Source organism: Anarrhichthys ocellatus, unplaced genomic scaffold, assembly GCF_004355925.1.
Source record: "Anarrhichthys ocellatus isolate YVR2014 unplaced genomic scaffold, GSC_Weel_1.0 scaffold47, whole genome shotgun sequence".
In the NCBI taxonomy this organism is placed as follows: Eukaryota; Metazoa; Chordata; class Actinopteri; order Perciformes; family Anarhichadidae; genus Anarrhichthys; species Anarrhichthys ocellatus.
The window spans coordinates 298,729-323,770 of record NW_022280077.1 but is presented as its reverse complement, the minus strand read 5'-3'; the positions used below and the strand labels follow the sequence as shown (position 1 = coordinate 323,770).

Genomic DNA, 25,042 nt, shown 5'->3' with positions numbered 1-25,042 from the left:
GAAAACATGGAACAGTGGTGAACCTTCCCAGGAGTGGCCGGCCGACCAAAATTACCCCAAGAGCGCAGCGACGACTCATCCAAGAGGTCACAAAAGACCCCAGAACAACATCCAAAGAACTGCAGGCCTCACTTGCCTCAATTAAGGTCAGTGTTCATGACTCCACCATAAGAAAGAGACTGGGCAAAAATGGCCTGCATGGCAGAGTTCCAAGACGAAAACCACTGCTGAGCAAAAAGAACATAAAGGCTCCTCTCAGTTTTGCCAGAAAACATCTTGATGATCCCCAAGACTTTTGGGAAAATACTCTGTGGACTGACGAGACAAAAGTTGAACATTTTGGAAAGTGTATGTCCCATTGCATCTGGCGTAAAAGTAACACGGCATTTCAGAAAAGGAACATCATACCAACAGTAAAATATGGTGGTGGTAGTGTGATGGTCTGGGGCTGTTTTGCTGCTTCAGGACCTGGAAGACTTGCTGTGGTAAATGGAACCATGAATTCTGCTGTCTACCAAAAAATCCTGAAGGAGAATGTCCGGCCATCTGTTCGTGACCTCAAGCTGAAGCGCACTTGGGTTCTGCAGCAGGACAATGATCCAAAACACACCAGCAAGTCCACCTCTGAATGGTTTAGGAAAAACAAAATGAAGACTTTGGAGTGGCCTAGTCAAAGTCCCGACCTGAATCCGATTTGAGATGCTGTGGCATGACCTTAAAAAGGCGGTTTATGCTCGAAAACCCTCCAATGTGGCTGAATTACAACAATTCTGCAAAGATGAGTGGGCCAAAATTCCTCTACAGCGCTGTAAAAGACTCATTGCCAGTTATCGCAAACACTTGATTGCAGTTGTTGCTGCTAAGGGTGGCCCAACCAGTTATTAGGTTTAGGGGGAAATCACTTTTTCACACAGGGCCATGTACGTTTGGATTTTTTCCCCCCTTAATAATAAAAACCTTCATTTAAAAACTGCATTTTGTGTTTACTTGTGTTATCTTTGTCTAATTAACTTTGTTTGATGATCTGAAATATTTAAGTGTGACAAACATGCAAAAAAAATAAGAAATCAGGAAGGGGGCCCAACACTTCACACAACTGTACATCACTTTCCACCTAAATATTAAGGCATAATCAATAAAAAATATATACATATACAGATTGTACAAAATGCTAAAAATGTCAGTTTGAGTAATTTGAAATAAAAAACGCTGATGGATTCATGTCCACAGTGCTGAGACGACATCCTTCATAGCAGCTGTCGCCTTCTGCAGCTCCGTTTGTTTCCTTTGTAACTCTGTGGAACAATATATATATACACACACTCATAAAATAAAGTTATAATAGGTTATAGAAAATGTCAAATAAAGTAAAAGTATAGTATTAAATCATAGTACAGCATGTCAATAAAAAAGGTCATAGTACAGCATGTCATAAAAAAGGTCACAGTACAGCATGTCATAAAAAGGTCACAGTATATATAGCATGTCATAAAAAGGTCACAGTATATATAGCATGTCATAAAAAGGTCACAGTATATATAGCATGTCATAAAAAGGTCATAGTATATAAAGCATGTCATAGTATGCCATGAAAGGTCAAAAAAGTCAGTTTAATATGCCGTAGAAAATGAGGAACCTTGTGAGAATGTTGTTCATAGTTTATACTTCAGCATTCAATACTTTCGTGCCCTCCGAGCTCGTCATAAAACTCAGAGACTTGCGATTAAACGTCGCCCTCTGTGACTGGATCTTTAGCTCACTGATGGGCAGACCCCAGGCTGATGGGTACCACCACATCCTCCACCCTGACTCTCAACACTGGCGCTGCCCTCCATGGAAGATCTCTACACTCAGCAGTGTAGCATGAAGGCCCAGAGGATTATCAGGGAACCCCAATCACCCCATCAAGGATTGGAGGTCAGCAGTCTCAACAAGCTGTTACGGAAAGCCAGCTTGATGATCAGGTTGGAACTGGACAGTGCAGAGAGGTGGACAACGGACAAAATCAAAGCTATCTTAGATGACCCTTCTCACCCTCTCTACAACGAGCTGTGGCAGATTGGCAACTCTTTGCTGAAAGATGAATGACGGACAAGGTCTAACAATAGGGGATTTTCTTTGCTGTACAGATTGTGAAGAGCCTTGAGGCAACTTTTTTGATGAAGGGATATATAAATAAAATTGATTTGACAAATCTTTGTTAAGCTTTGTTGTTCTTGATCTGATGTGTCTATTAGCGTGTAACAGATTGAAAATCCTTGTACGTGTTCATATGATGATTCTGATAGAACATAAAGTTGTAGCCAAGACAGAAGACAATGCTTCAAATTTGGATGTTGATGGAAAGAAGCTACAAATTCAACGTAGATGCTTCACACACAGACACACACACACACACACAACTGCAACCCGGCAGCACCGAAGATCTATACAATCACCACAGCTTCAAAGTGGATACAAATATGGTCACAATATCCCCTTCAGTTCCTGAGTTATGGTGTTGAATAATCGCCAGAAAAGTGTTTTTGTATGTACATTATGTAAAGTCACCTTTGACCTTTTGGATCTCAAAAGTCATAACTTTGTGTGAATTTTGTAATTGGCAAATTAATTCTAAAGTTATGGCCATAAAACGTGTTTTGTTAGGTCACAGTGACTTTGATAATTGACTAAATTCTAATCTGGTCATCCTTGAGTCCAAGTGGATGTTTGTGCCAAATTTGAAGTAATTCTCAGGTGTTTCTGACATATTGCATTGACAAGAATGGGACAGACGGACAACCTGAAAACATAATGCCGCCGGCAACTGCTGTCGCCAGCACGGAGGCGTAAAAATGTCATAGTATATAGTAAGTCACAAAAAATGTCATAGTATTGCAAGTCACAAAAAATATAGTATTGCAAGTCACAAAAAATATAGTATTGCAAGTCACAAAAAATATAGTATTGCAAGTCACAAAAAATATAGTATTGCAAGTCACAAAAAATGTCATAGTATAGTATGCCATGAAAACATAATATAGAACACCCTGTTATAGAATGTCACGAAAACATTTCTTGGTATACAATTCCCTTAAATATGTAAAAAACAAGTCAGAGTATAGTATGTCACATAAACGTCACAGAAAAGTTACAGTAAAGTATGTAAAAAAATGTCAAAGAAAAGACACATTGTAGTCTATAAAAAGATTAGTTTAGTATGCCATAAAAATGTCAATAAACTAAAAAGTCATCGTACAGTAGGTGACAAAAAATGTCACAGAAAAGTTGTTGTATAGTATGTTACAAGAATATCTTATAGTATGCCATAAAAAAGTCAGAGTATAATATGTCATAAAAAGTCATCGTATAAGTCACAAACTATTTCACCAAAAAAATCTATATTATCTTAAAAATGTCATAGTATAGTATGTTGTAAAAAAATGATAATAAAGAATGCCATAAAACGTAATGTGTAGAATGCCATAAAATGTCATGAAATAGTCATAGTACAATAATAATAATTTTGTTCTCAAAGTGCACCAGATTGATGCATTTAACTTCAAAAAGTACAAAACTTTCATCCAGGGGACAACGCCCCCCTAGAGGGTACGACTCACTAAATCCTGTAGGAAACACTGGTTCACTTCACCTTCCTGCTGCTTGGCCACACGCTCTGCCAGTTTCCCAGAAGCAGACATCACTGTCAGTGCATGATCATAATCTGTGGAAAGAAGAGTGAGAGCTTTAATATTCCAGTGTTTGACAATAAATAAAGGGTGAGCTAGAGATGCTGTCACAGTGTCTTGTGGGTATCTCGTATGGTCCCTCACCCTCCTGCCTGGCCAGGTCCGACTGGATTCTGCTGGAGATATCGTTCATCTCATCAATGAAACCAATGAAGAGGGCCTGTGTGCATCCGGCTGCGTTGCAGCTTTTCCAGAAGCTGGCGGAGTCTAAGCTGGGCTCTGGGTCTGAGGGAGGTGCAGGTGAGCGGGTACCATCGAGAGGTTTGGAGCGGGGAGGAGAGGGAGGAGGTCCAGCGGACCTCTGCTGTGGGACAGCGGGTCCAGTAGCGTGTTCAGCAGGACTGTGGACAGGACTCTGATCAGGACTGGACCCTGGAAAAAAAAAATAAAAATAATCATTCAACAACAGCATCTTTCTCATACAAGTGCTGTATTCCCATATATTATTCATTTCAAAGGCCATATACACCCATGAAAGGTATCTCTGTATTTTGACCTGTAGCAATATTACAGCTCACATCAATGTCGTGGCCACACACACACATCTTAGAGTACATTTCCTACATATGTTATTTAATAAATAAATGTAATGTGAATGGCTAACCTTACACATTTGGACGTCTGCTTTGTAAAGCTTGGCAAAGTATGTACACGGGACAATTTATACGAGTGTTTTTTTTGCATTTCGGCCAGTAATCATGCACAGTCTATCACTATGTATAATTCATTCTATCATTTCTGTTTGTTCTGCTGCAAGAAATGCATATTTTCACACCAACGATGGTCGGCTAGAAAATGGAGAAAGAAGCCCCATTCAGACCATGATTCACTTCTCTAGGGGAAGGGATTGTAACTACCTGAGCTGGTAAATGATTTTAATCCCGTCTGGATGCGTGTATGTTGGTTATTTTTTCACCCCACTAATAATTACAAACCAGTGTTTATCAGAGAGCTCGCTGGTCCTCCTGTACATTTAAATCCCATCTAGAGCAACATCTCTGCATTTTACAGTCGAGTTGTTTTTCCGTGGGAAGAGCTGCTATCAGCATAATGACGATTTAATTGGCCTCACTGCTGGTTAACATGCAGTGTCTTTCACTGCTGGTGGTAATTAAAATCCATCAGACAACTTTAATCAAGGTACCATTTATTCCAGCCATACTGGCCAGCCCTAGGTAGCCCGTGGCACAAAGGAAGAACCTGGTCCAAGCCAGTGTGTCGGCCAGCAACAGTAATCCTGAGCAGAAAAACTGAAGAAGTGCTCTGTAGCCGACTACAGAAGCCGAGAGCGGCCGTGCTTGCAATTATTTTTTTTTTTAAAGCCGTTATCTTGAGTTAATTATCTCATTTTCTTGAGATAACAAAGCTTGTTTCTCGTGATAACGGGTGAATTTATGTAGATTGTCAAGAAAATGTTCTGCCAAATTCTCAAGATAATGAGATAAGTTGTCATTCTAGTTAGATAAAAAAAGACTAACCAGGTTTAAATTCTTTCTGATCTCTAATAAACAATAAATAAGAGGAAACAATATCAATATCTAAAGTCTTGATCGTGGTTAAGATTATATACTGAATTTGAATGCACACTAAAGTTCATCTCATTGTCTGACCGCATGTTACACAAACAGTACGTAGAGTAAACTGTACCTCCGTCTGTTCTCTGTGACTCTTCTACCTCCGTCTTGAACAGAACCACACTGCCTAACAAAGCTGAAGTGGTCTGAGTGGAGACCACAGCCGTCGTCGCTGAAGGTGGCTGAGACTCGGGAGGCAGCAGACTCTCCGACTCACCATCCTGAGAGGAAGCAAACGGGTTTCATGTCAGGTGAGGTAATACTGCTCCGCTAGTGACGATACACCGTGTATGAATTACATATAGAAGTCTACAGATTAAATATCCCTCTGAGGCAGAGCAATTCAAATTAGCTTCAAGAAGCTTTGAGTTAATATCTTGACTGACAGAGAGAAGGACCAAATCTACTTCAGGACCAAATGAGAAATTAGAAGAAAAGTTGAGACTTTATAGTTGAGAGAGAAAAAAACAAAACATACACTTTCAGAGCTAGACAGTATGTAACATTTCACTGAATGTATGATTGTTTCATCTCCATCGATGCTCCCATCCTCCAGCTGATTTCCTACAGAAGACAGCAAGAGTTTAGTAAACTATTTGTATGTTGGCCACAGATTTTATATTCATTGATTTGGCTGTGACAGCCAACTGTACCTGAAGTGGACCCAGTGGGACTCGGGTTGTCTTTTCTGTGTGTGGAAGACATCAAACAATTATTCTCTACTGTTGTTTTTACTCTGACTAACCACACTAAACGGAACATCTGAATGCAATCCAATAACACACTATTGTTTAATGTTAAACAGTTGTTGGCTGTAGTTTGTAGTGGTGTTAAATGGGATTGAATATTGATGTTACAAGGACTGAAACTATGTGCTGTAGATTATGAAATAAATGTAAAAAATAAAATACTTAAAAACTCATCAAGATATCATCTTTGGCTGATGTCTTTAGATTCCTTGTTTTGTCCAAATCTAACAATAAAGCAAGCTGTGTGTGTGCGCATGGTCTTTGTGTATGTGGAGTACAGCTCGAGACCTTTAGAACCACAGAGTTTATGTCAAAGCAAGCGACTAATACGGTGATTTGAAAATTACATCCGCTAAGTATTTTTCACCGATGTCTCTCACCGCGAGTAACAGCGACTTGGATGTGTTTTTATGGTCAGATTTAGTTATTACAAATCCATAAAAAGGTTCATCAATTATCAGAATAGTTTAACGATTGATTTTGACAAAGCAACTAATTGTTCTGCTCTTGTCTCCATCAGCTTGTTTATCCATCACAGAGCACCAACACGTGTCTGCAAAATGTCCTGTACAGTGTATAAAGATGGTCACAACCTTTAAATGACAGGAGGTGGAGAAGTATTCAGATACTTTACTTCAGTAAAAGTAGCAATACAACAGTATAAATGTAATAAACCAGAGGTATTATCAACAGAATGTTGTTGAAGTTATAAAAGTACTTACGATGCAGCTGAATGGCCAGTCTGTGTCATAATATTCCATGTTATATTATTTATTAACCTCTGAATAGCAAGTTGCTGAAGAGAGCAAATTTCAACTTTCTATTTTTTTTTTTCTTGATGACTGCCTTCAGCTGAGTCCCAAGGGAACAAGCTGTCCTTTGTGCATCAATGCTGGGTCAGCTTGACCGTAGGGACTCTGGTACACAGAGTCAGTAAAACAGAGGGTTGAATGGCACAAAGCCGGGGACGGATGGAAGCTTGAGGGAAACATAATTTAAAGTTCGCCCATGCTCAAAGAGTTGATAAGGTAAGGATGTAGACGTGATGTCTCCATAACGAAGCTTCTAAAGAAGAAGCGCAGGGAACGTTGGGTCCAACGCCAGGGGTACATCCAAATAAGGCTTCATTAGCAGAGAAATTATACATCTCATGTGACCAGATGTCCCAAAAAGCCCCCAATGTACCGGGGCTGAAAGTGCGTCGTTAATCCTAACTGTATGACACGATGAACGAGATGACTGTCTAGAGGAACATTGAGAGCGGGAGGGTGAAAAGAGGCGGGGTCGATCATAAAAAGCGGGAACAAGTGTATAAAGTAAGGAACAATTCTTTGTACTGTCATTTGATTCCGGACAACTCTGTGTACTTGTACTGTGTGATGCAAATAAACCTGCGTGAACTGAAGAAACTCCAATCTCTCTGGTTTTCTGTGGGTGTTCGTTACCGAGTTATTTTTATCTCACCACGAGTCAGATAGCAATTAGTTATTAAGCCAGCCTTTAAGTATTAAGTTAAAGTCCAAGAAGTTGATGATAGACAAATTAATTGTTTACGTAATGTTGTGTTTTTTTTCTAAGTGATGGATTTACTAATTGTTTCATCTCTAGTGAGGCGTTTGTGATATTTCTAAAGTGTGGAGGAATTGAGGTGAAAAAAAGCAACATCTTTCAATACAATGCAACACCACACCACAAACTAGAAAACATACCACAGAAATGAGTCAACACACATACACACTGACATAGTAGCTTCAATAAGGTCACACATTGTAAAATGTAATTTATAATTTCAGTTAACCACGAAGGTTTGATCTCACCTGATCACCTGACGCACAGTCCAGAAAGAGGCAGGAAAAGAAATGAAAGAGAAGAACAATTATTATCAGATAATTGAACATCTTCAGCCTCTCATGACGATGTTACTGATGAATAAGCAAAGATTAAGACTTACTTGGGTCTCTGGAACAGAGTTTGCACTTTCGTCAAAATCCATCTCTACAGGGGCGAATATGTTCATTTCTGAATCAGGCTCATTGTAACCTGGAGCACAAGTGAAATGGAATAAATCTGGTTGCCGCTTAAAACACGAGTATTAAATAGGTTACATTCTCTCATGTGATGCAAGTGTGTTAACTTGAGTTTGAAGAATCATCCGTTAGGATCGCATTCCGGCCTTTACGTTTGGACAGGGTCCCTTCCTGTCTGAGGACAGAGGTCAGAGGTCAGACATTATAGCTCTAGCAGCTGTTGCACTTAAACAGTTTATGGAAAGCAGACAAAGAAAACAAAGAATCCTGCACACTGTCCGTCAATTGTACTCACTTTGTTCCTCAGACCTTCGTCGGGCAAAGGTCAAGAGGAAGAGTTCTCATCTAAATTTGTATGATTATGTACGGTGGATTTTTGGTAGATGAGAGCTTATCGCCTGTATATGTATGGTGCTGTTTGTCTATATGTACCTCGGACAATAAAGGTCTGAGGACCAAAAGTTGAGTTCAAGACGTGGCATTCTCTGGAGCATTTGATCCTATAACTAAAACTTTATGATGTGCAAGAACAGTTCTGAAATTACGAACAGAAGGTATAAAAAGGTGACGGCACAATTAATCTGGAGCAAGTCAAGCATGCAAACTATCACACACTTACCCGTCTCCGAAAGTCAACCGTCTCTGTTTCAAAAGCAAAAAAAAAAAAAAAGAAGATTAAAATCACTGAATAGTTCGGAAAATAAATGAAATAGCACTGAAAATCTTTATTTAAGGTGACTATGAACAATATTCATACCTTGGAAGACAAAGGCTTCACCCTGCTGGATGAGTCACTACTGCACACAGACAGCCATCTGGCTGTTGTAGAATCACCTGTGAAGGACAACGGGCCTCATTCACCTTATACTGTATGTGTGTTCTTACTTTGTGCACAAAATAAGTAAACGCGCAAACGTATAGTCGCATTCGTGACAAGTGCGTACTGGCCAATATTGTTCATAACACTTTATTTATTCATATATTAACTGTAAAATAGACTATTAAGCTACAAATAAGTAAATTAATGGTTTTAATTATAGCCGTCTATGGAAACCTTTTTTTGATGAATACGGTATATATGAGACGCATCTAGTTAAAAGGTGTGTGTTTACATTAGGACAGCCTTCATCATTTGTGCGTACATATCGCCCGAGGCACTTCTAAATTTGTTTGCAGAGTAAAAACAAATACAGGTAAGAACACAGATGATTCCCGGGTTTGTGTGTAAATCATTTGCATGCACAGTTTAAGCACGAATGAGACCCATTTAACCTGCAACACGAGGAAGAAAAACAACTTACCGCTGGTGCTCCTCTTGTGTGATGCAGGAGCATGTTTGTTACAATACCGCCTGAAAACACACATGTCTGGTCGTCACAACGGGATCAGATATTGATGTTAGGAGCAGATTAGAAACACAAAGATTGTTTAGTTATAGGTTTACTTACATATGAATGCCATTGGACACACTTTCCAAGCTGATATTTCCTTCTGTTTTCTCACAGGCAAGGCAATGAACCTCATGAAAAAAATGGATACCATTACTTGCTAGACCAGGTTTTGTGCCAGATAAAACTGTCCCGTGTCTTTTGAGATTTCAACAAATAACCAAATGAAGACATTTTAAAAATAATTATGTAAACCCGTAAATCATCACATCACTGCTTCATTGACAGGGCCACTGTGGTTTATCTTGAGCCCGACATGCACCATCCGGCTGCAGTAAAAACCCACCGGGGTGCAAAATGTGCAGTAATCCACCCCTGAAAATAGTCACCAAAAAAATGTACTATTTCCTCCTGCTTGAGTGACGTTTGCTGAAAGCCACAGGCCCAAAGAGTTTTAAGAAATTGCTGACCTTTTAAGATTTGAAGTTATAATATTTATATACATTTGCCATCTATGTCGTAAACATTTCCATCAATCAAACCTTAGAAGACCCGGCTTCACTCGGACTTTTGGAAGTTCGTGACTGAGCGAAGGAGGAGGGATGTCCGTTTACAGACCCGTTTTCTGCAAAAAATGAAAAATAAAAAAATTCAACACATAATATATTGTAAACCGAAAAAGTGTTTAGAGGAGGAAGGGCACCGACCTTCTGTTTGTTGAGAGTGGTTGGAGCAGTACAGCCTGAAGATAGTTTTACAAAAAAGGGAAAATAAACTGCATTACAGGGTGTTTTAGAACATATTCTAGACATACAAATATATATTCTACATATAAACTATAAATACACAGCTGTGTTAGACTAACCCATATTTCCCCTGGTCTGCATCCTCAACGATCTTAGCTCTGTGTCGGACAGCACACGGGTAGTGGTAGGACTTCTTGCAGCGTTTGACTTCACATCCTGCAGTGGCACCCTTCGTCTGACATTTGTTACATATCTAATGTAAACAAAGGAGGCAACACAACGAGGAATAGCTTCTGGCACACTGAATGGATTCGGCCTATTCATGTCTAAAAACAAATAAAGAATCTTTACCAGCTTGCTTCCTCGTTTCACCTCCTTCAACACATCCTCCACGGAGAAACCAAACAGATCGTCAAACTGTGGGGAATTACGGCAATACAGGCCAGAGGAAAACAACTGAAAACAAACAGAAAAAACACGAGTGAGGACAAAATGTCTCGGACAATAACACTGTAATAGACATTCAAGGTTAGGTTAAAGTGAAGTAATGCAGGTTTTCCAACGGAGGGGAAAGCAAGGTCCGGTCACTGTGACCTGCTGCCAGATGTGAAATCAGAGGAAGAGGGGTGAGGAAGGAGATTAATCAAAAAAAACCCTCTGTTTGACATGTCCGTGGTACACATTGTAAATTATCTTATGTAGGAGTTTAGGGACCAAGAGCGAAGCAGGAGACCCCGACTTAGGGTATAAAGTGATGTACGTTTCTATTGTTGACTCCGGACAGCTCGGTGTACTTGTACTCTGTGTGATGCAAATAAACCTGCGTGAACTGAAGGAAATCCAATCCGTCTCTGGTGTTCTGTGGGTGTTCGTTACCGAGTGAGATGCTGTGATGTCACACCACGAGTCAGATAGATAACAGCTATTTAACTATTAAACTTTCATTAAGACAGCTTCACTGTATAGCTAATTGTTGTGCATATGACCAATAAAGAAGTTTGAGGAGGAAAGAGTTTGACAAAAGGAATCCCCTCTGAATGCAAAACTGTGCTCATCATCATCATCATCATCACCACCACCAAGTCCTTCATTAATTCAGCCTGAGTAAAGGAGCTCCACACTTTGCCTGAAGTTTGTATTAGAGCTTCTCTTCTTATCTGTCTCCATATTTTCAAAGGAAGAAGCCAAACCACAACAAATGGGGTTTATCGTTCACTTTTCATGCTATCTCCTTTTAGCACGCGACTCAAAAGGTCCCGTTTAAGCTGTAACGTAGTTTGCCAACTTTAGCTCGCTAGCTAACATTAACCTGCACGTTAAATGTTAATGAAGAATCAAAGGACGAACATGTGAATATTTACCAGACAGTTTTGGTGGGCCGTGACTTCATCTTTAGTGGATAACGCTCCGGTTATGTCCGTCTCTTCGCACCGCTGACAGAGTAGGCAGTACACTTTGTTAATGTCGTCCATATTCTGTCGACTCTTTGTTTGTCAAGAGAACCTCCGTGATAGCGTATAATTACAGTTCAGATGTGCAGCGCTGTTGTGCTGCGGCGCTTGTAAACTACGCGTCAGCTACTTCCTTACGTTTGATTCACCGCCCTTTACTTTGGTGCGGTTGCCAGGTTGTATCCGTAATATCCCCCGATCTCCCAAAAACCCTCAGGCCAATTGATTCTCTTGAGAACTAAGCCATTTGTTTATTTTGTATAAGTGACTATTATGTTTCACCCTCAAGGGAAGGCCAGAGTTTTAGTTCAATACTGAGGTTATGAATTTAATTCCACAAGCAGAATCCCAGCTACTAAGAACCGTTTAAAAAAACAAAAAACAAAAAACACATTATACATAAATAAATAACTAACCGTTTAATTTTATTCTCTGTAACATTTATCGAGGATCTGGAGCCAGTAAAAAAAAAAGAAAAAAAAAAAAAAAAAAAAGTAAATTCCTTTTCTTAGAATTAATTAAACAAAATATGAGAATCAGCCCTAAAAACAACTAAACATGTATAATGCTATATGTGTAATTGTGTTATGGAACTCTCCTTCAAGTCATTTTACGTTTCTTCAGAAATATTACTGTGGACGTGACTTTGGTGTCATTAGTACATTGCCATGAAGATGGTAGCTTACTGTTCCAGAAACATTATAGTGCGTTTATATTATAAGTAAAACACAGCAATCACTGATCTTGTATAAATGCATGGTTTTAACTTATAGTTCACATTGTAAAATATGTTACATGTTCATTTAATTTAATCACAAATGTGTTTCATGTGGAGTTTATCGCTGCAGATTAGATTTTACTTTATTGATATTTGGTTTTATAAACTCATTTTCTGGCCACTGGAGCTCAGAATTTACGAAAAATAAAATGAAAAACGATAACAGAGTTTTTTTCGCTGCAATGCATTTGGTCTGAAAAAACAGATTTAAGCATAAATGGTGGGTTTTCACAAACCTGGCAACCCAATAGGGCAGTTTCAGTTTCATTTCTGATCCAGACGACTTTCTTTCCCCTCAAACTATCAATTGCCTTTGTGTGCGATATCTGCACCAACAAATGCTCCAGATGTTTAAGATATGCACACCTTACTTTAGCCAAAGAAAAATCGATCATTATTACGCTATAGATAACAAGACAAGAATCAGCAGTAGAGGAAGCATTCAGAGTAAAAGTAATAATACCACACTGTAGAAATACTGTTACTGTCACGGGGTGTGGTGGAGAACTCAAACGCAGACCAGACCAGAAGTATAGTGACGCAGGTATTTAATGAATACTTAAATCAGAACAGGAAACACAGAAACACACAGGGAATCCACGGACGAGACGAAGGCGGGTAGACATGACAATGATCAGTCAGTGAGTGACTGAGAGGCAGGGGTTTAAATAGTGGCTGGATAGAGGCAGGTGAGGGGAGTTGTGCTGATGAGGGAGGCAGACAGGTGCACTGAATGAGTTGATAGCTGAGTGAGAAATAAAAAGACAGGAGAGAAGGGGCAGAGCTGTGACAGTTACAAATGAAAGCCAATTAAAGATTAGTAAGTATAATCAGAAAACTGTACTTAAAGTATTAAAAGTACTCAATGGAGAAGAATGGCCGACTGTTATGCAATAAATATTATACAATTTGATTATTATTATTATTACGCCTGCATTAACATAACAGCATGTTGAAGGTTGTTGAGGTGGCATTTGTATCAATTTTGTACAAGACTGCAACTAATTATTACTTTCATATTGATTAATCTGCTGATTTTTTTTCAGTTAATCGATTAAAATTCTGAAAATAGTGAGAAATGCCCGTCAGAAGTTCTTATAGCCCAAAGACCAGAGAACCCTTGTTTTGTCCAACCAAAAGTCCAAACCTCAAAACTATTGAAAATAAATTGAAATATCTAAAAAGAAAAGCAGCAAATCCTCACATATGAGAAGCATAAACCTTAAATGTTTGACATCTTTACATGAAAAGTGACTTATACAATGATCAAAACAGTTACCAATGAATTTTCTGTCACTTGACCAGTGGCGGGCAGTGTATTTTATACCTGGGCCTTCAGTGCTGTCCTACTACAGTTGAACCACCTAATAACCTCATTATGACGCCAACATGACGGGATTTATTACAAATCTCCCTGTAGAGTTCAAGTGCCAAAGATTTTGTCAAGACTATCTTCACATATCTGTTGATAAACAATTTTTTTTTCTTCATCTGACTCGTCTCCCCTGATTGAAATCCTTTCAGCTCTACTTGTATATACTGTTGATTAGTTTATAACAAAAGATATTTAATAAGCTCTTCATATGTTTTGTATGTAAAAACCTTAATTTGCTAAGTAAATAAAGCTGTCAAATCAATGTTGTGGGGTAAAATGTACAATATCTCCCTCTGAAATGTGGTGGAGTAGAAGAAGAAAGTGTCAGAAAAGACTCAAAATACAAATACACCCTCCAAATTCATCTTAAACCGGTACTTAAGTACAATACTTGAGTAAAAGTACTTAGTTACATTCCACCAGTGCAAGACACAAGAGTACCTTTCAGTGCAATCAGGTATCAAGCCTTCGTCTATAGACTAGACAAAAAAAGAGACAATGACTGAATTGAAGTTGTTTATGTGTAAAAAAAAAAAAAAAAACGAGTCACAAAGTTGTGACATCGCCATACTTAATGTACAATGTAGCATCTCAAATAACAAACATTTCATGACAGACTGACATTAATGAACAATATCTACATTCAGCACATGATCCTCCACAGGGAATAAGTTAGCGCTATACAGTGATCTCTGATCATTAACATGGAGGAACATCTTTAAACTGGAGCGCACATGAAAACTCACAGAGTTAGACCATGAGGCCGTCAGAGACCCCAAAAGACAAACCTCATACACAACGTCTGGGCAGCTGGTGGCAGAACAGGTTTCTAATGACAACAGCGAGACAAATGACAGACAGGAAAAGAGTAAAAAGACAGAAAGAAAAGAAGTGACTAAATATATGTGGGCTTTTTCATTTCTTACAAATAAATAAGCTTGCAAAGGGAAAAGCAGGGGGCGGGGTGATTAGGCTCAGAAAACATTCATTCAAGCTAAATAAGCTATACACGTTTATCTCACCCCCTCCGTTATATTTACAGTAACAGTAGAATTATAAACTCCTGCTTGGGTGAATTAATGCAGACGAACACAAAGACAGCCGACATCCACAGATAATCACTAATCTTTCTCCACTTGTAATGAGAACACAAATAGATGCATTAACTGAGATCAGTCCCGCTGGCCCATTCATACATCTATTACATCATAAACACAGGGATCCACTGTTCTTCATAAGAAAAATGTACAGACAAGTGTATGACTAGAGGAAGACCACTTCACAATACAGTGTATTGACCGTCTGTGATGCATTTATCCATCCAGCATTCTGTGTCTCCGGCGCACAATTGCACCACAATCAAGTCTATAACATGTGCACACGTATGACATATCATCTTAATAACTGGTGCATGTGCATGATTTGAAAAGTGAAAAAAATACAGCTTTCTGTGGAAACCTGACAAAATTCTACCGACGTTGGCAATACAGCACAGATAGTGATGCTAGCATGAATGAGGGCAGTTTGGTGATGGCGGATATGCTGAGGAGTTCAGGGCTTGATGTCAGGGAAGGTTGTGTAGGTCTCACTGCAGCTGGACGATGTGCTGAGGTTACCAGAGCCACTGCCTTCTTTTAAAAACACACACACACACACACACACAAACACACCCACACACACACACACACACACACACATTGAGGATTAATGTCTGATTTTGTACTCTTGCTTAACAAATATCTTTTTATCCGTCTTTATTAGGGACTGTTTGTTCGAATACCTGAGCTGGTGAGAGACTGGCAAGACTTGGACTTTCCAATGAGCGTGATAAGACTAGCAGCTGCGATCCAGCCCTCCTTAGAGCTGCTCAGGTTACGTACAAACCTGCATGACCACACAGACAAACACTCACTTTTATAGCAGTGCAATACAATACTATTATTTTCCAATAGGCAGCAGTATGACTGTATTCTCACCACTGTCCGTCCTCCCCCTCTTTGACCAGCTCCACCATGTCTCCGCTCTTCACCGACAGCTCTTGAGCGTCCTTCTCATAGTCCGTCATCACTGTATATTTGCCGGCACACTGTTCAAGGTTGAGATTAGGAAACAGAAAAGGATACATACTAAAATGAGGAAGAAGTCACATTAACATGTTTGATAGTGTTGTGCTATGAATGGACAAACCAATCAACATGTGCCAACTTTAAAGCTGCTCTTATGAATATTTTAAGACAAAGTCAGCAAATAGCTGGTGAACATAGGAGAGCATTTATTAGCTGAAGAGACAGATATATGGAAGACAAATTGACAAATTACATGCGGTTTACTCCATTTACCTGCCATGATGGAAAGAAATCCATATTTTAGAAATAAGAAACCGAATTTACCAAAACATACAGTAATAGTCCCTTTTCACAGCCGCCATTTTGATATGCCATAGTAAGGTAAACACAGGCGGAATAGATAAAATATGATTATTGTCCCATTCTATTTAGTGCATCACAGTCATTCCACTGAGCCAGCACACACAATACCAGGGCCCTAACCCACCTTAATGCAACAGGGCCATAACAAATATTATGAATTACACCTGTGTTTACCCTGCAACGACATGTCACAATGGCTGCTGTGGAAAGGGCCTATTGCTTTATGAAGGTATTGTCAAATGAACCATTATGTTGCAGGAGTAATCTAGACAGTGTCTTGAAATGTGTCCTATTGTCTCAGTGTTTCATGTTTGATTAAATTCTACATAAATGCATTGACTGGACGTGAAGCTAAAAAAAATAACCTTCAGAATTACAATATTTAGTAGGGCATGAACGGCAAATCAGGGTTCATGTGAGATAGATGTATGTTTAAGAATACCAATTCATCTAAATCTAGGTGAAACACTTGTATACCCATTGTTTTTTTTTAGTTCTCATGAGTAACTAATTTTAAACTCATGTGTATATTATCAAAAACGGCCAGCAGATGTCACCATCTCACCACTAGGGTCGAGTTTCTCAGAAGAACAGTAAGACAAGAGTGTAATGTCGATAACAGGCACCCTCAATAAAACATTTGTTTGAACTATATTTGAAGTGATATTTCTATTTGAAAAGCACACATTGTTTATGGAAAGTGTTACGCTTGTTAGCAAAGAAAATCAGTTGTACAGGCAGGTTGACACATGTCTATTTCACACAGTGACTCACCAGCTTCTTGCCGATGTCATCCTCTGGGTCAGAATTAAGAGGATCCTCAGCACTGGAATAGCCGTCGTGCTCCTCTGAGGCATCCAGCGACAGGGAGGTCTTGTTCCAGCCTGAGGGGAGGAGGGAGACACAGGTGTTTAGTTTACAGCAACATCCATCTTCAGCTGCTGTCAAATATGTGCGTGACCTGCAGTGAGAGATCTACAAGTGTGGAAGAGTGAGAGGAAGAACCACAAAAAGCTGCTTTGAACAGAGAATCCCAGAAATCCCAGCATGACACAATCAGCTCAACAACTATAACCAAAAAACTCTTAAGACCAGAGAGACGGGCATGCACGTCCATATTTTTGACTTAAACAAAAAAAAAGTGGCAGGCAGGAATTCCTCCATATCAGTGAGTATTTCTATGATTTTCACTAAGCCTGAAAGAAACGTGGAGATGTGGGACCCCAAAGCAAAAACTGAGAAAAATCTATTAAGGGTTTATAGGAGTGAAACAGTGGGCCCAACACAGTGTACCTCTCCACTTTGTCTGTAAGAGACTAGGAGTGCTGAAACACCTGGCCCTGCTCAGGTGGAGGTGGGGAGGACCTGCATCTGAGGGACAGGAGGCAATAGAAACACAGCTTGTCACTCACCCTGCAGCAGCTACAGCCAATGAAACTCATCATTGTATGATACTTAAGCTGTGCTCAGGCATCAGGGATCAACAGGTGACCAGACGGGGAGAGTACGCACTTTATCGTTGAACAGACTAACTACCTTTGAAGCCGAATGGCGTGGGATCGCTCTGGCGTTTCGTCTTGTGATCGGGAGATCCTGCCGTCAAGAAAGAAAAAGGAGGGACAAGATGGTTGTTAAGGCAAGACAGAAATCACCATCAAAAAGTCACATTTTGATGAGAAAAGCACAAACGTCATATGGTTAACAGCAAAGTTTCATCTCTGGCTACAACGACGCAGACTAAACTAACACCTGGATTAGAAAGGTTGAGGAAAGACGACTAATACAGAGGTACAAAACTAATTCTGATATTGAGAGAACCTGCAAAATGCAGCTCAATGTTGTGATGCTTTTTTGAAAGGAGGAAGATACCAAAAGAGCATCAGCAACATAGGCTTTTTTCAGAGGACATTTTAACACGTTACAGTAGGAAAAGCACAGGTGTAAATAATAAAATCAATGGTGCTTCAGTTTCAGGGACCTGGTATTGGGCATGCTGGCTCTGTCATGACTGACTGAGGCAATTGGATGAAACAGCCGTTGTTAAGACTTAAACTGTGCTTTTCCTACTATTACAAGTCAAAGCTGTGAAAAAGGCATTGTGCCAGATTAAATAAAACCAGAGTCTAGAGCTGTGTGATACCTGGTGAGAGGAAGATCATCGTGGATGGTAATGTAAAACTTTTATCATCAGTAGTTGAGGACTCTGTGGAGGGAAGCATGCAATATTTGACCTACTGACCAAACGTCTTTGAAGTATATTACATCTTTATTTATTTTGTCCTTCAGAGACTTAAGACAGCCTACTTGGCTTAAGTTAAATGAGAAGTTTGATACCATTCTAATGTCTGTACAGTAAAAGTGAAGCTACCGCCGGCAGCCGTTTAGCTTAGCATAAAGACTGGAAACGGGGAAACAGCAAGGCTGGCTCTGTCAAAAGTTAACAAAATCAGCATAGCTATATGTGAAAACGAGAAATTGTGGTTTTATGAGGTAGGATTTGGACCATTTTGTGGCTGAGATCAGGAAATTACTTTCCAGTAATTAGTTGTCCCCATACAGACATTCGCTAACTTCTCATCTAACTCTCGGCAAGAAAGCAAATAAGTCTAAATGTCTATTCTTGAAATGACTCGACTACGATGATGATGATGTGATATGTTGGATATGAAATTGACTGAATGGCCTGCAGTTACCTTTCTGGGCTTTGAGGTTACTGAAGCCCTGTAAAGTAAAACGCTTTTTAGCCACAGCAGCTCTGTCTGAGGTAGGGCTAGTCACAGCCTCATCTGACCCAGAGAATAAGATGGGGAAAGAAGAGAAGTTAAGATTGTATAGAGGAAGACAAGGAATAAAGAGGGAACATGTTATAAGAGTCAGAGGAAAAGACAGAAGTTGAGACATGGGTTAATCACAAAGAGGAACACAAGTAGTTTGTAGAATACATGCACTACAAATGCTGGAGGCAGATTTGTAAAAAAAAAACATAACTAATTAAGGGTTTGATCTGTTTGATTTGAAGTCTCTCCTCTCTACTTACCTTTTCCTGTTGGCTTTGGTAAAGAAGGGGAGTTGGCATCGGGGCTGCAGTGCTCAGCTTTCTTCTCCTCTCCCCTCTTAAAGCTCCTCTGACCAGACTTGAATGGACTGCAGGAGGACAAAGTGGAGCATTTTATATTAAAAGGCTGTCACAAATCAAACTCTTCATTTCAATTGTGAGAGAGAATATAATGAGGTTGGGAGGTCAGACTTACCTGAGACTCACTGATCCACTGGGCATAGGAGGGAACTGGAAAACCGGATCTGGTGCCCTCTGCTGGCTGGCTTTGGAAGCAAAGAGAGGGAGAAAGAACGCTTCAAAACACCAAATGGAACATTTTTCACAGAGTTTTCTTCTATAATCATTACTGATAATAATATCAGTGTTTCAGTTTCTGGTTGAACATGGATATCAGTGTGAACATGGATCCAATAAATAGATTTTAGAGCACATTCTGTACCTCTGCAGGCTTCCAGCTGGGTTGTCAGAACCTTCCGGATCTCATTTACCCAGGTGGTTTTTACATCAGCCGTTGGCGCCTGAAACAGGATGGTTAACAAATATTAACAAAGTTCATTGTAAACTGTTTTATGCTTTCCACTGTTACCTGGAGGTAGACATCCATATACATGCCTATTGTTCAAATACAGAAGATTGCACTTCAAGGATAAGCCCTGTTGTTATTTAGTATTTTTCTAATTGTCAACAGATTACATAAAAGAAGATTAAAAAAACAGCAATGTGTTAGTCCGTCTCTAAAAACCTTTTCTCAAAATGTACCGTTGTTTTTAACAAACATTACTAAAACAAATGTTGGTCTTAATTTTCAGCCTCATTTGAATAAGTGCCATGCAGCTTGTGGCACTCGGATGTGAATGAGCTGTAACACAGAGGAATCAGGCTTTGTGACAAAGATAGTACTTATTATTAGGCAGATCACTTTCATGGGTTTTGTCGACAATTAGCAAAAATGTAGAAGATCAACGCTATTACTATTCAGGTGTTAGCGTACCTGAACAATATAGACCTCTTCTCTGGAGTTGCACCAGATTTCAAACTTCTTGTTGTCTCCCTTTGCGTTCTCAGTAATGCCGACAGCACTCATCTATTAAAAAAAAAAAAGACGGGCACGTTAAACCGTAAAAACATTTAATAAATACAAATAGATGGCAGTACAAGAGACAAACGCAACCATAGATGTGCTCACATTCAGAGACTGCTTGAAGCTGTATGAGGGCGCTTTCTCGTAGCCTTCACCGTTCTCCTCCCTCCTCTTGCAGAAGAGCAGGGCCTTCTCATGGAGGAAGAGGTGCCTCTGCATGGGCTTGAAACGGGCCAGATCCTTAACCTTGGCATGGCCTTTCTTGTGCTCCGTCCACACACTGAATGACCCCTGCATCAGCAGCTTACCCAGCTCACTCATATTACCCTGAGAAAAGAAAGAGTTAAAGATGCATGCTGCTCTTGTTCTAAAGTACTGTATAGAGAGGCTATAATTTAATATTCAAACAACTCTCTGTTCCATTTAATGCATCTGTTTTCTGTCTAGTCTGCGTTATGTGCCAGTGTTTATCTGGAGTGTCTGTAGTCTGACCTGCAGTGAGCCGGTAGATGTGCTCAATTAATTTCACCAGTAAACACCAAAGGCACTGTATATATTGCTTTGTTTTGCATTTTTTATGTCATTTTCAATCCCCCCTTCTTGTTGAACTTTTCCATCATTAAATCAAAGACACTTCACCACAGATCAGAGTGGCTTTCGCACAATATCACATTCAAACGCTACGCTCAGCATGCATCCATCTACCACTTTATTCCAGAGACCTATACGCAGCGTCTATTCTGTGATTGATGAGCCTGTGTCCTGTTAAATGTCTCACCTCATATCCTGTAATGGCGATTAGGTGCATGGAGTCATTGACAGCCTTGAGGATGCCTAAGATGGAGGTCAGCGCCTCCTGCAGGTCGTCGGTCCCCTCACAGCTCTTGCTGTACTTCAGCATTTCCTGTGGTCAGAAACACGACAAACATGAAGCTCAGCCATACCTGAAGACCAGAAATCCCACTGAAAAGACAACCGGTAGTATCACACCTTCAGTAGCAGCTGATATTTGGTGATCCTCTGAACGGGCTTCAGCAGGTAAGAATCTAAGCCAAGTTTATGCTCCAGCTTTTTCTGACACTCCTGATAGAGAAAAAAAATGTGTCAAATAAAACAAACAAAACGAAACAGAACTTGATGGCGCTGCTGACGGTGTTCACCTGGAAGAAGGCGCAGTCTGAGCACTGCCTCCAAAGGCTTTCAGAGCGAGGCTTGTTGTGACAGTACTTCTCATAAATCTGCAGGTCTGTCATCTGGAAGAAAAAAATATATTCAAGAAACCTCTTCATCGGCACAGTGGGATTCACATCTCTGTGCTGAAAATCTGATAATTCACTGACCCGCTCCAGAAAACACCTTCCAACCAACTCTGGGCAGTCGGTGTACTGCTCCAACTCCCTCAGAAACGTCCTGGAAGCAAAACAAAAATCATGTCATGAATGAAAAAGCAAAAGGTGACGAAGATATTTGAATAAAAATGTTGATTGTTGATGATTTTCTTTGATGGCTGACAACATGTCAGTATCATCAATGACAGACAGATGGAGCTCATTCACCTCTTGTGGAAGTGGTAGATTTCTGACATGTTGCCAAACAGAACCTCCTTTTTGTTCTGCAACGGAGCGGGGATGAGGTGAGCCATTGCTGCATTATCCATCTCAGAGGCATATCCCTGTAACACGGCACAAAACAAAACATGAACTCCGAGACACAAGTAAAAGACAGAGAAGAATACACATTTTGTGGAGCGAATATACACCTGTAGTACACAGAGCAGCTCTTCCACGTAGGCTCTCTCAGTTTCCAACAGTTCGTTCATGACATGCCTGCAGACGAGGAGAGATTAGACAGCGAGATGGATAGAAAGGCACAAATAAAAGAGATCAAATGAAACAAAACGATAGATGCACAGAACTGCAGATAATGAGATAGCCGCTTTCACACAGTCCATCTGCTGTGTAATCTGATTAGAGATGAAAGAGCGGCGGCTGATCCCTCACCTCCTGAGCACTGCCAGGTTCTCCTCCTCCTCTGATAGAGACGCATGTGTGCCGATAGCGTCTCCGTTCTGCAGTTCGCCGTTTCCCTGGGGAAAAAAAACATTGGGTCACCTTGATAAGCGACAGACAACACAAACGGAATCATGCCAGTGATCCACTCACTTTCTCACAGTTGCTCCCAGAGTCTGTCTCTGAGCACCTTCTCTCCTGCTGTGCTCTGTGTGCTGTGGAAGAACAGAATAAATGTAGGGAAGTAAACAAATATTGCATTTATTTACTGACCTCAGTGGATGAATGATTATCTGTGCAAGGTTTGGTTGGTCATCAGTCCACCTAGTATTTGAGGCATCCCATGCTTGGTAGTTTTTGAAAAGCATATATTTGAACACTTTTGGTTCAATCTCAAGTATTGTATTTTTAAATTAATTGTAAAAACAATATAATTAGAACGTATGCTTATATGCTTAAATAATATAAACAAACTGGGGCTCTTAGATTCATGGACTCCATGGTCAGCTAGCACAGCTCGGAGTCAGACATAAACATGCTGAAGCTAAATTTAGCAGTTATGCGGAATGCAACAGGAAAAAACTGCCAGAAAATGTTAGATGTGCAACAAATTTTGCAATTTTTAAATCCAGTTCCAATCTATGATTGAGCTACAATGTTTTTATTCTTTTAATGTACTTTTAAAACTGTTTTTATATGACTCGTTTTTAATTATATTACTACTTTTGTGTTTAATTACTATTTATGTATGTTTTACGGTCTATTATTCATATTTTATATACGATATTGATGTTCCTTTTTGTTTTAATTTATGTAAAGCACAAAATTGCCCATATGTACAAATTTCCCATGAGAAAAAAACTTGCGATTGTTATATGGGTAACAGGTATAAGTGAACTAAGAAATTACAAATTTATGTTTCCTTAGAAATGACCAGGATGTAATAGATTTACAATAAGACAACACAATGTTTATTTCTCTTTTTGATGATGCTAATTGATGCTGGCACTTTTTTGTTTTTTTAAATGCTCCATGATATAGTTTTGGAATTGTATGACAGTGAAATATACAATGTTTCCTATACAGTAAATATATAAATACCTTTTAAAAGAATAATAAAACAACCTAGAAATGTACAGTAGAGTGTGCAAGATGAAGTATAGCCCCATTGTTTCACCAGGGCTTTATTGTCTTGATAGATCATTTTGTAATCAAAATTTCAGAACTTGTTTTAGCTACACAACCTAGAAATAAAAGGAGTTTATATTCTTATACAGGAGAAGAAAGACTGTAATACCCCTCATAAATGCTTTGTGTTTTCTTGCTTATGGCTGAAGCCACTAACAATTCTAAATTCACAAGGAGCTATCCCTCACTTATACTTTTTGGGTTATTTGTGTCTACAATGAAGGTTGCTAAAACTGTAACTTTCATGTTGTTTGACAGGCAATGTACAGTACAAGCCATAAGTGAGATCCATTCTATCCATCCACTCTATCAAGTGTTAAAGGGCTAAATAAAGTCTATAATGTACAGTCTGATAATGTACATTTAAGTGATGTGAATAGCATTAAGGTCATGCAAAGAATGAAGAGCATGAAAGCCTCTAAAAGGCTCTAAATGGTGTGAAATAAATGGTCCATGTGTGGATGTGTGGGGACTGACCAGGCGAGCTTAGAGGGGATTTGATGAAGGCTTCGGGCCTGGGGGCTACCGGCTGCACTGGCCTGGTCTGTTTGGCTGCAAGCTTCTTCAGGCTGACCCTCCTCTTGTCAAACATCTCCTGCATGGACGCCTGCTTCTGGAAAACCTTTTCCACTTGGTCCTGATGCACAGGAAGATATTAGAGGAGTGTCAATACGGGACATGTGCTGCATATTTAAGTACATTCTCTCTCAGCATATCATCTGAAATTGATGTAAATGGTTTATGTCTAGTACTTTATCTCAATTTTGAGACATACTATAAAAAAGAAACACATCTGACACAGTGTGCCATGGATTTTGCAATACAGTTTTGGAATTGCTTTACAGTCATAAAAGAATAATCTAGATTGCTTTTTTCCCCAGCACAAATAATTCCAAAGGCTTAGAGGGTTTCTTATAATGACATATAATCATATAATTGAAAGAACCAATGGAAAATTACTTCCACAACACATTCCTCCTCCTCCTGTTCGTATCAAAAGATAAAACTTAAGACACAACATCTTCTTTGTGAAACAAAACAGTGTTTTTTCAGAAATATGGTCAAACATTTGCTAAACTCTGGCATAAATTTGATGTTGATGTTAGACATATGTACTGTAGACAATAATATGGACATTGTCACCATTGTCACAATCCATTTGGCATTGATAGAGTGATGTCTAAAAGTGCAATTTGTATTCTTATTTGGTCGCCTTACTCTGAACTGCTGGTTGAGCACTGCCTCATATTCACTCCAGATGGTACTGAGTTCTGTCAGTTGGTTCTGGCCCGCGTTATCCAGGTGTTGCTCCAGCTCCTTCAGGGCTAACTCCGCCCCCTCATGTGATTGACACTTGTCTACTGGCTGAGACGCCAGCAGGTATATACCATCATCAACCCATTTAGAAGCCTGAGGTGGACAGCAGAGGAGGAAGAATCAGTAAAAAAACAGAGAAGACAA

At 39.6% G+C, this 25,042-nt stretch overlaps 2 protein-coding genes across 12 annotated transcripts in view; both read right to left on the bottom strand.

The window, feature by feature from the left end:
* Nucleotides 1-1,040: 1,040 nt before the first annotated feature.
* Nucleotides 1,041-11,800, bottom strand: phf11 (PHD finger protein 11). Of its 2 annotated transcripts, none has more exons than XM_031869619.1 (18): nucleotides 11,574-11,800; nucleotides 10,564-10,668; nucleotides 10,332-10,465; nucleotides 10,174-10,208; nucleotides 10,009-10,091; nucleotides 9,527-9,597; nucleotides 9,380-9,429; nucleotides 8,836-8,912; nucleotides 8,698-8,720; nucleotides 8,186-8,253; nucleotides 8,003-8,091; nucleotides 7,869-7,888; nucleotides 5,956-5,990; nucleotides 5,781-5,866; nucleotides 5,376-5,523; nucleotides 3,813-4,100; nucleotides 3,632-3,703; nucleotides 1,041-1,295 (listed from the first exon to the last, which is right to left on the bottom strand). In XM_031869619.1, exons 1-18 carry the CDS (start codon nucleotides 11,682-11,684, stop codon nucleotides 1,219-1,221), a joined length of 1,572 nt encoding a protein of 523 aa, XP_031725479.1. In that variant the 5' UTR covers nucleotides 11,685-11,800; the 3' UTR covers nucleotides 1,041-1,218. The 2 variants fall into 2 exon arrangements, with proteins under 2 accessions (XP_031725479.1, XP_031725480.1); XM_031869620.1 differs by having other exon boundaries at nucleotides 7,869-7,876.
* A 2,519-nt stretch (nucleotides 11,801-14,319) lies between these two features.
* Nucleotides 14,320-25,042, bottom strand: part of mcf2lb (mcf.2 cell line derived transforming sequence-like b) — a 40,848-nt gene continuing 30,125 nt past the window's right edge. For 3 of the 10 annotated variants that reach the window (XM_031869603.1, XM_031869598.1, XM_031869604.1), the window contains 22 exons: nucleotides 24,800-24,991; nucleotides 24,059-24,218; nucleotides 22,547-22,608; nucleotides 22,385-22,470; nucleotides 22,144-22,210; nucleotides 21,941-22,056; nucleotides 21,725-21,794; nucleotides 21,545-21,637; nucleotides 21,375-21,467; nucleotides 21,163-21,288; nucleotides 20,490-20,711; nucleotides 20,295-20,387; nucleotides 19,743-19,821; nucleotides 19,497-19,566; nucleotides 19,283-19,389; nucleotides 18,939-19,031; nucleotides 18,386-18,448; nucleotides 17,782-17,838; nucleotides 17,020-17,129; nucleotides 15,793-15,902; nucleotides 15,597-15,700; nucleotides 14,320-15,447 (listed from right to left, as the gene is read on the bottom strand). In XM_031869603.1, the coding sequence (XP_031725463.1) occupies nucleotides 15,368-15,447; nucleotides 15,597-15,700; nucleotides 15,793-15,902; nucleotides 17,020-17,129; nucleotides 17,782-17,838; nucleotides 18,386-18,448; nucleotides 18,939-19,031; nucleotides 19,283-19,389; nucleotides 19,497-19,566; nucleotides 19,743-19,821; nucleotides 20,295-20,387; nucleotides 20,490-20,711; nucleotides 21,163-21,288; nucleotides 21,375-21,467; nucleotides 21,545-21,637; nucleotides 21,725-21,794; nucleotides 21,941-22,056; nucleotides 22,144-22,210; nucleotides 22,385-22,470; nucleotides 22,547-22,608; nucleotides 24,059-24,218; nucleotides 24,800-24,991 (2,253 nt within the window). In that variant the 3' untranslated portion in view covers nucleotides 14,320-15,367. Of the gene's footprint in view, nucleotides 15,448-15,596; nucleotides 15,701-15,792; nucleotides 15,903-17,019; nucleotides 18,180-18,328; nucleotides 18,449-18,938; nucleotides 19,032-19,282; nucleotides 19,390-19,496; nucleotides 19,567-19,742; nucleotides 19,822-20,294; nucleotides 20,388-20,489; nucleotides 20,712-21,162; nucleotides 21,289-21,374; nucleotides 21,468-21,544; nucleotides 21,638-21,724; nucleotides 21,795-21,940; nucleotides 22,057-22,143; nucleotides 22,211-22,384; nucleotides 22,471-22,546; nucleotides 22,609-24,058; nucleotides 24,219-24,799; nucleotides 24,992-25,042 lie in introns of those variants that run through there. The other 7 variants (XM_031869605.1, XM_031869600.1, XM_031869609.1 and 4 more) reach the window with 6 other exon arrangements.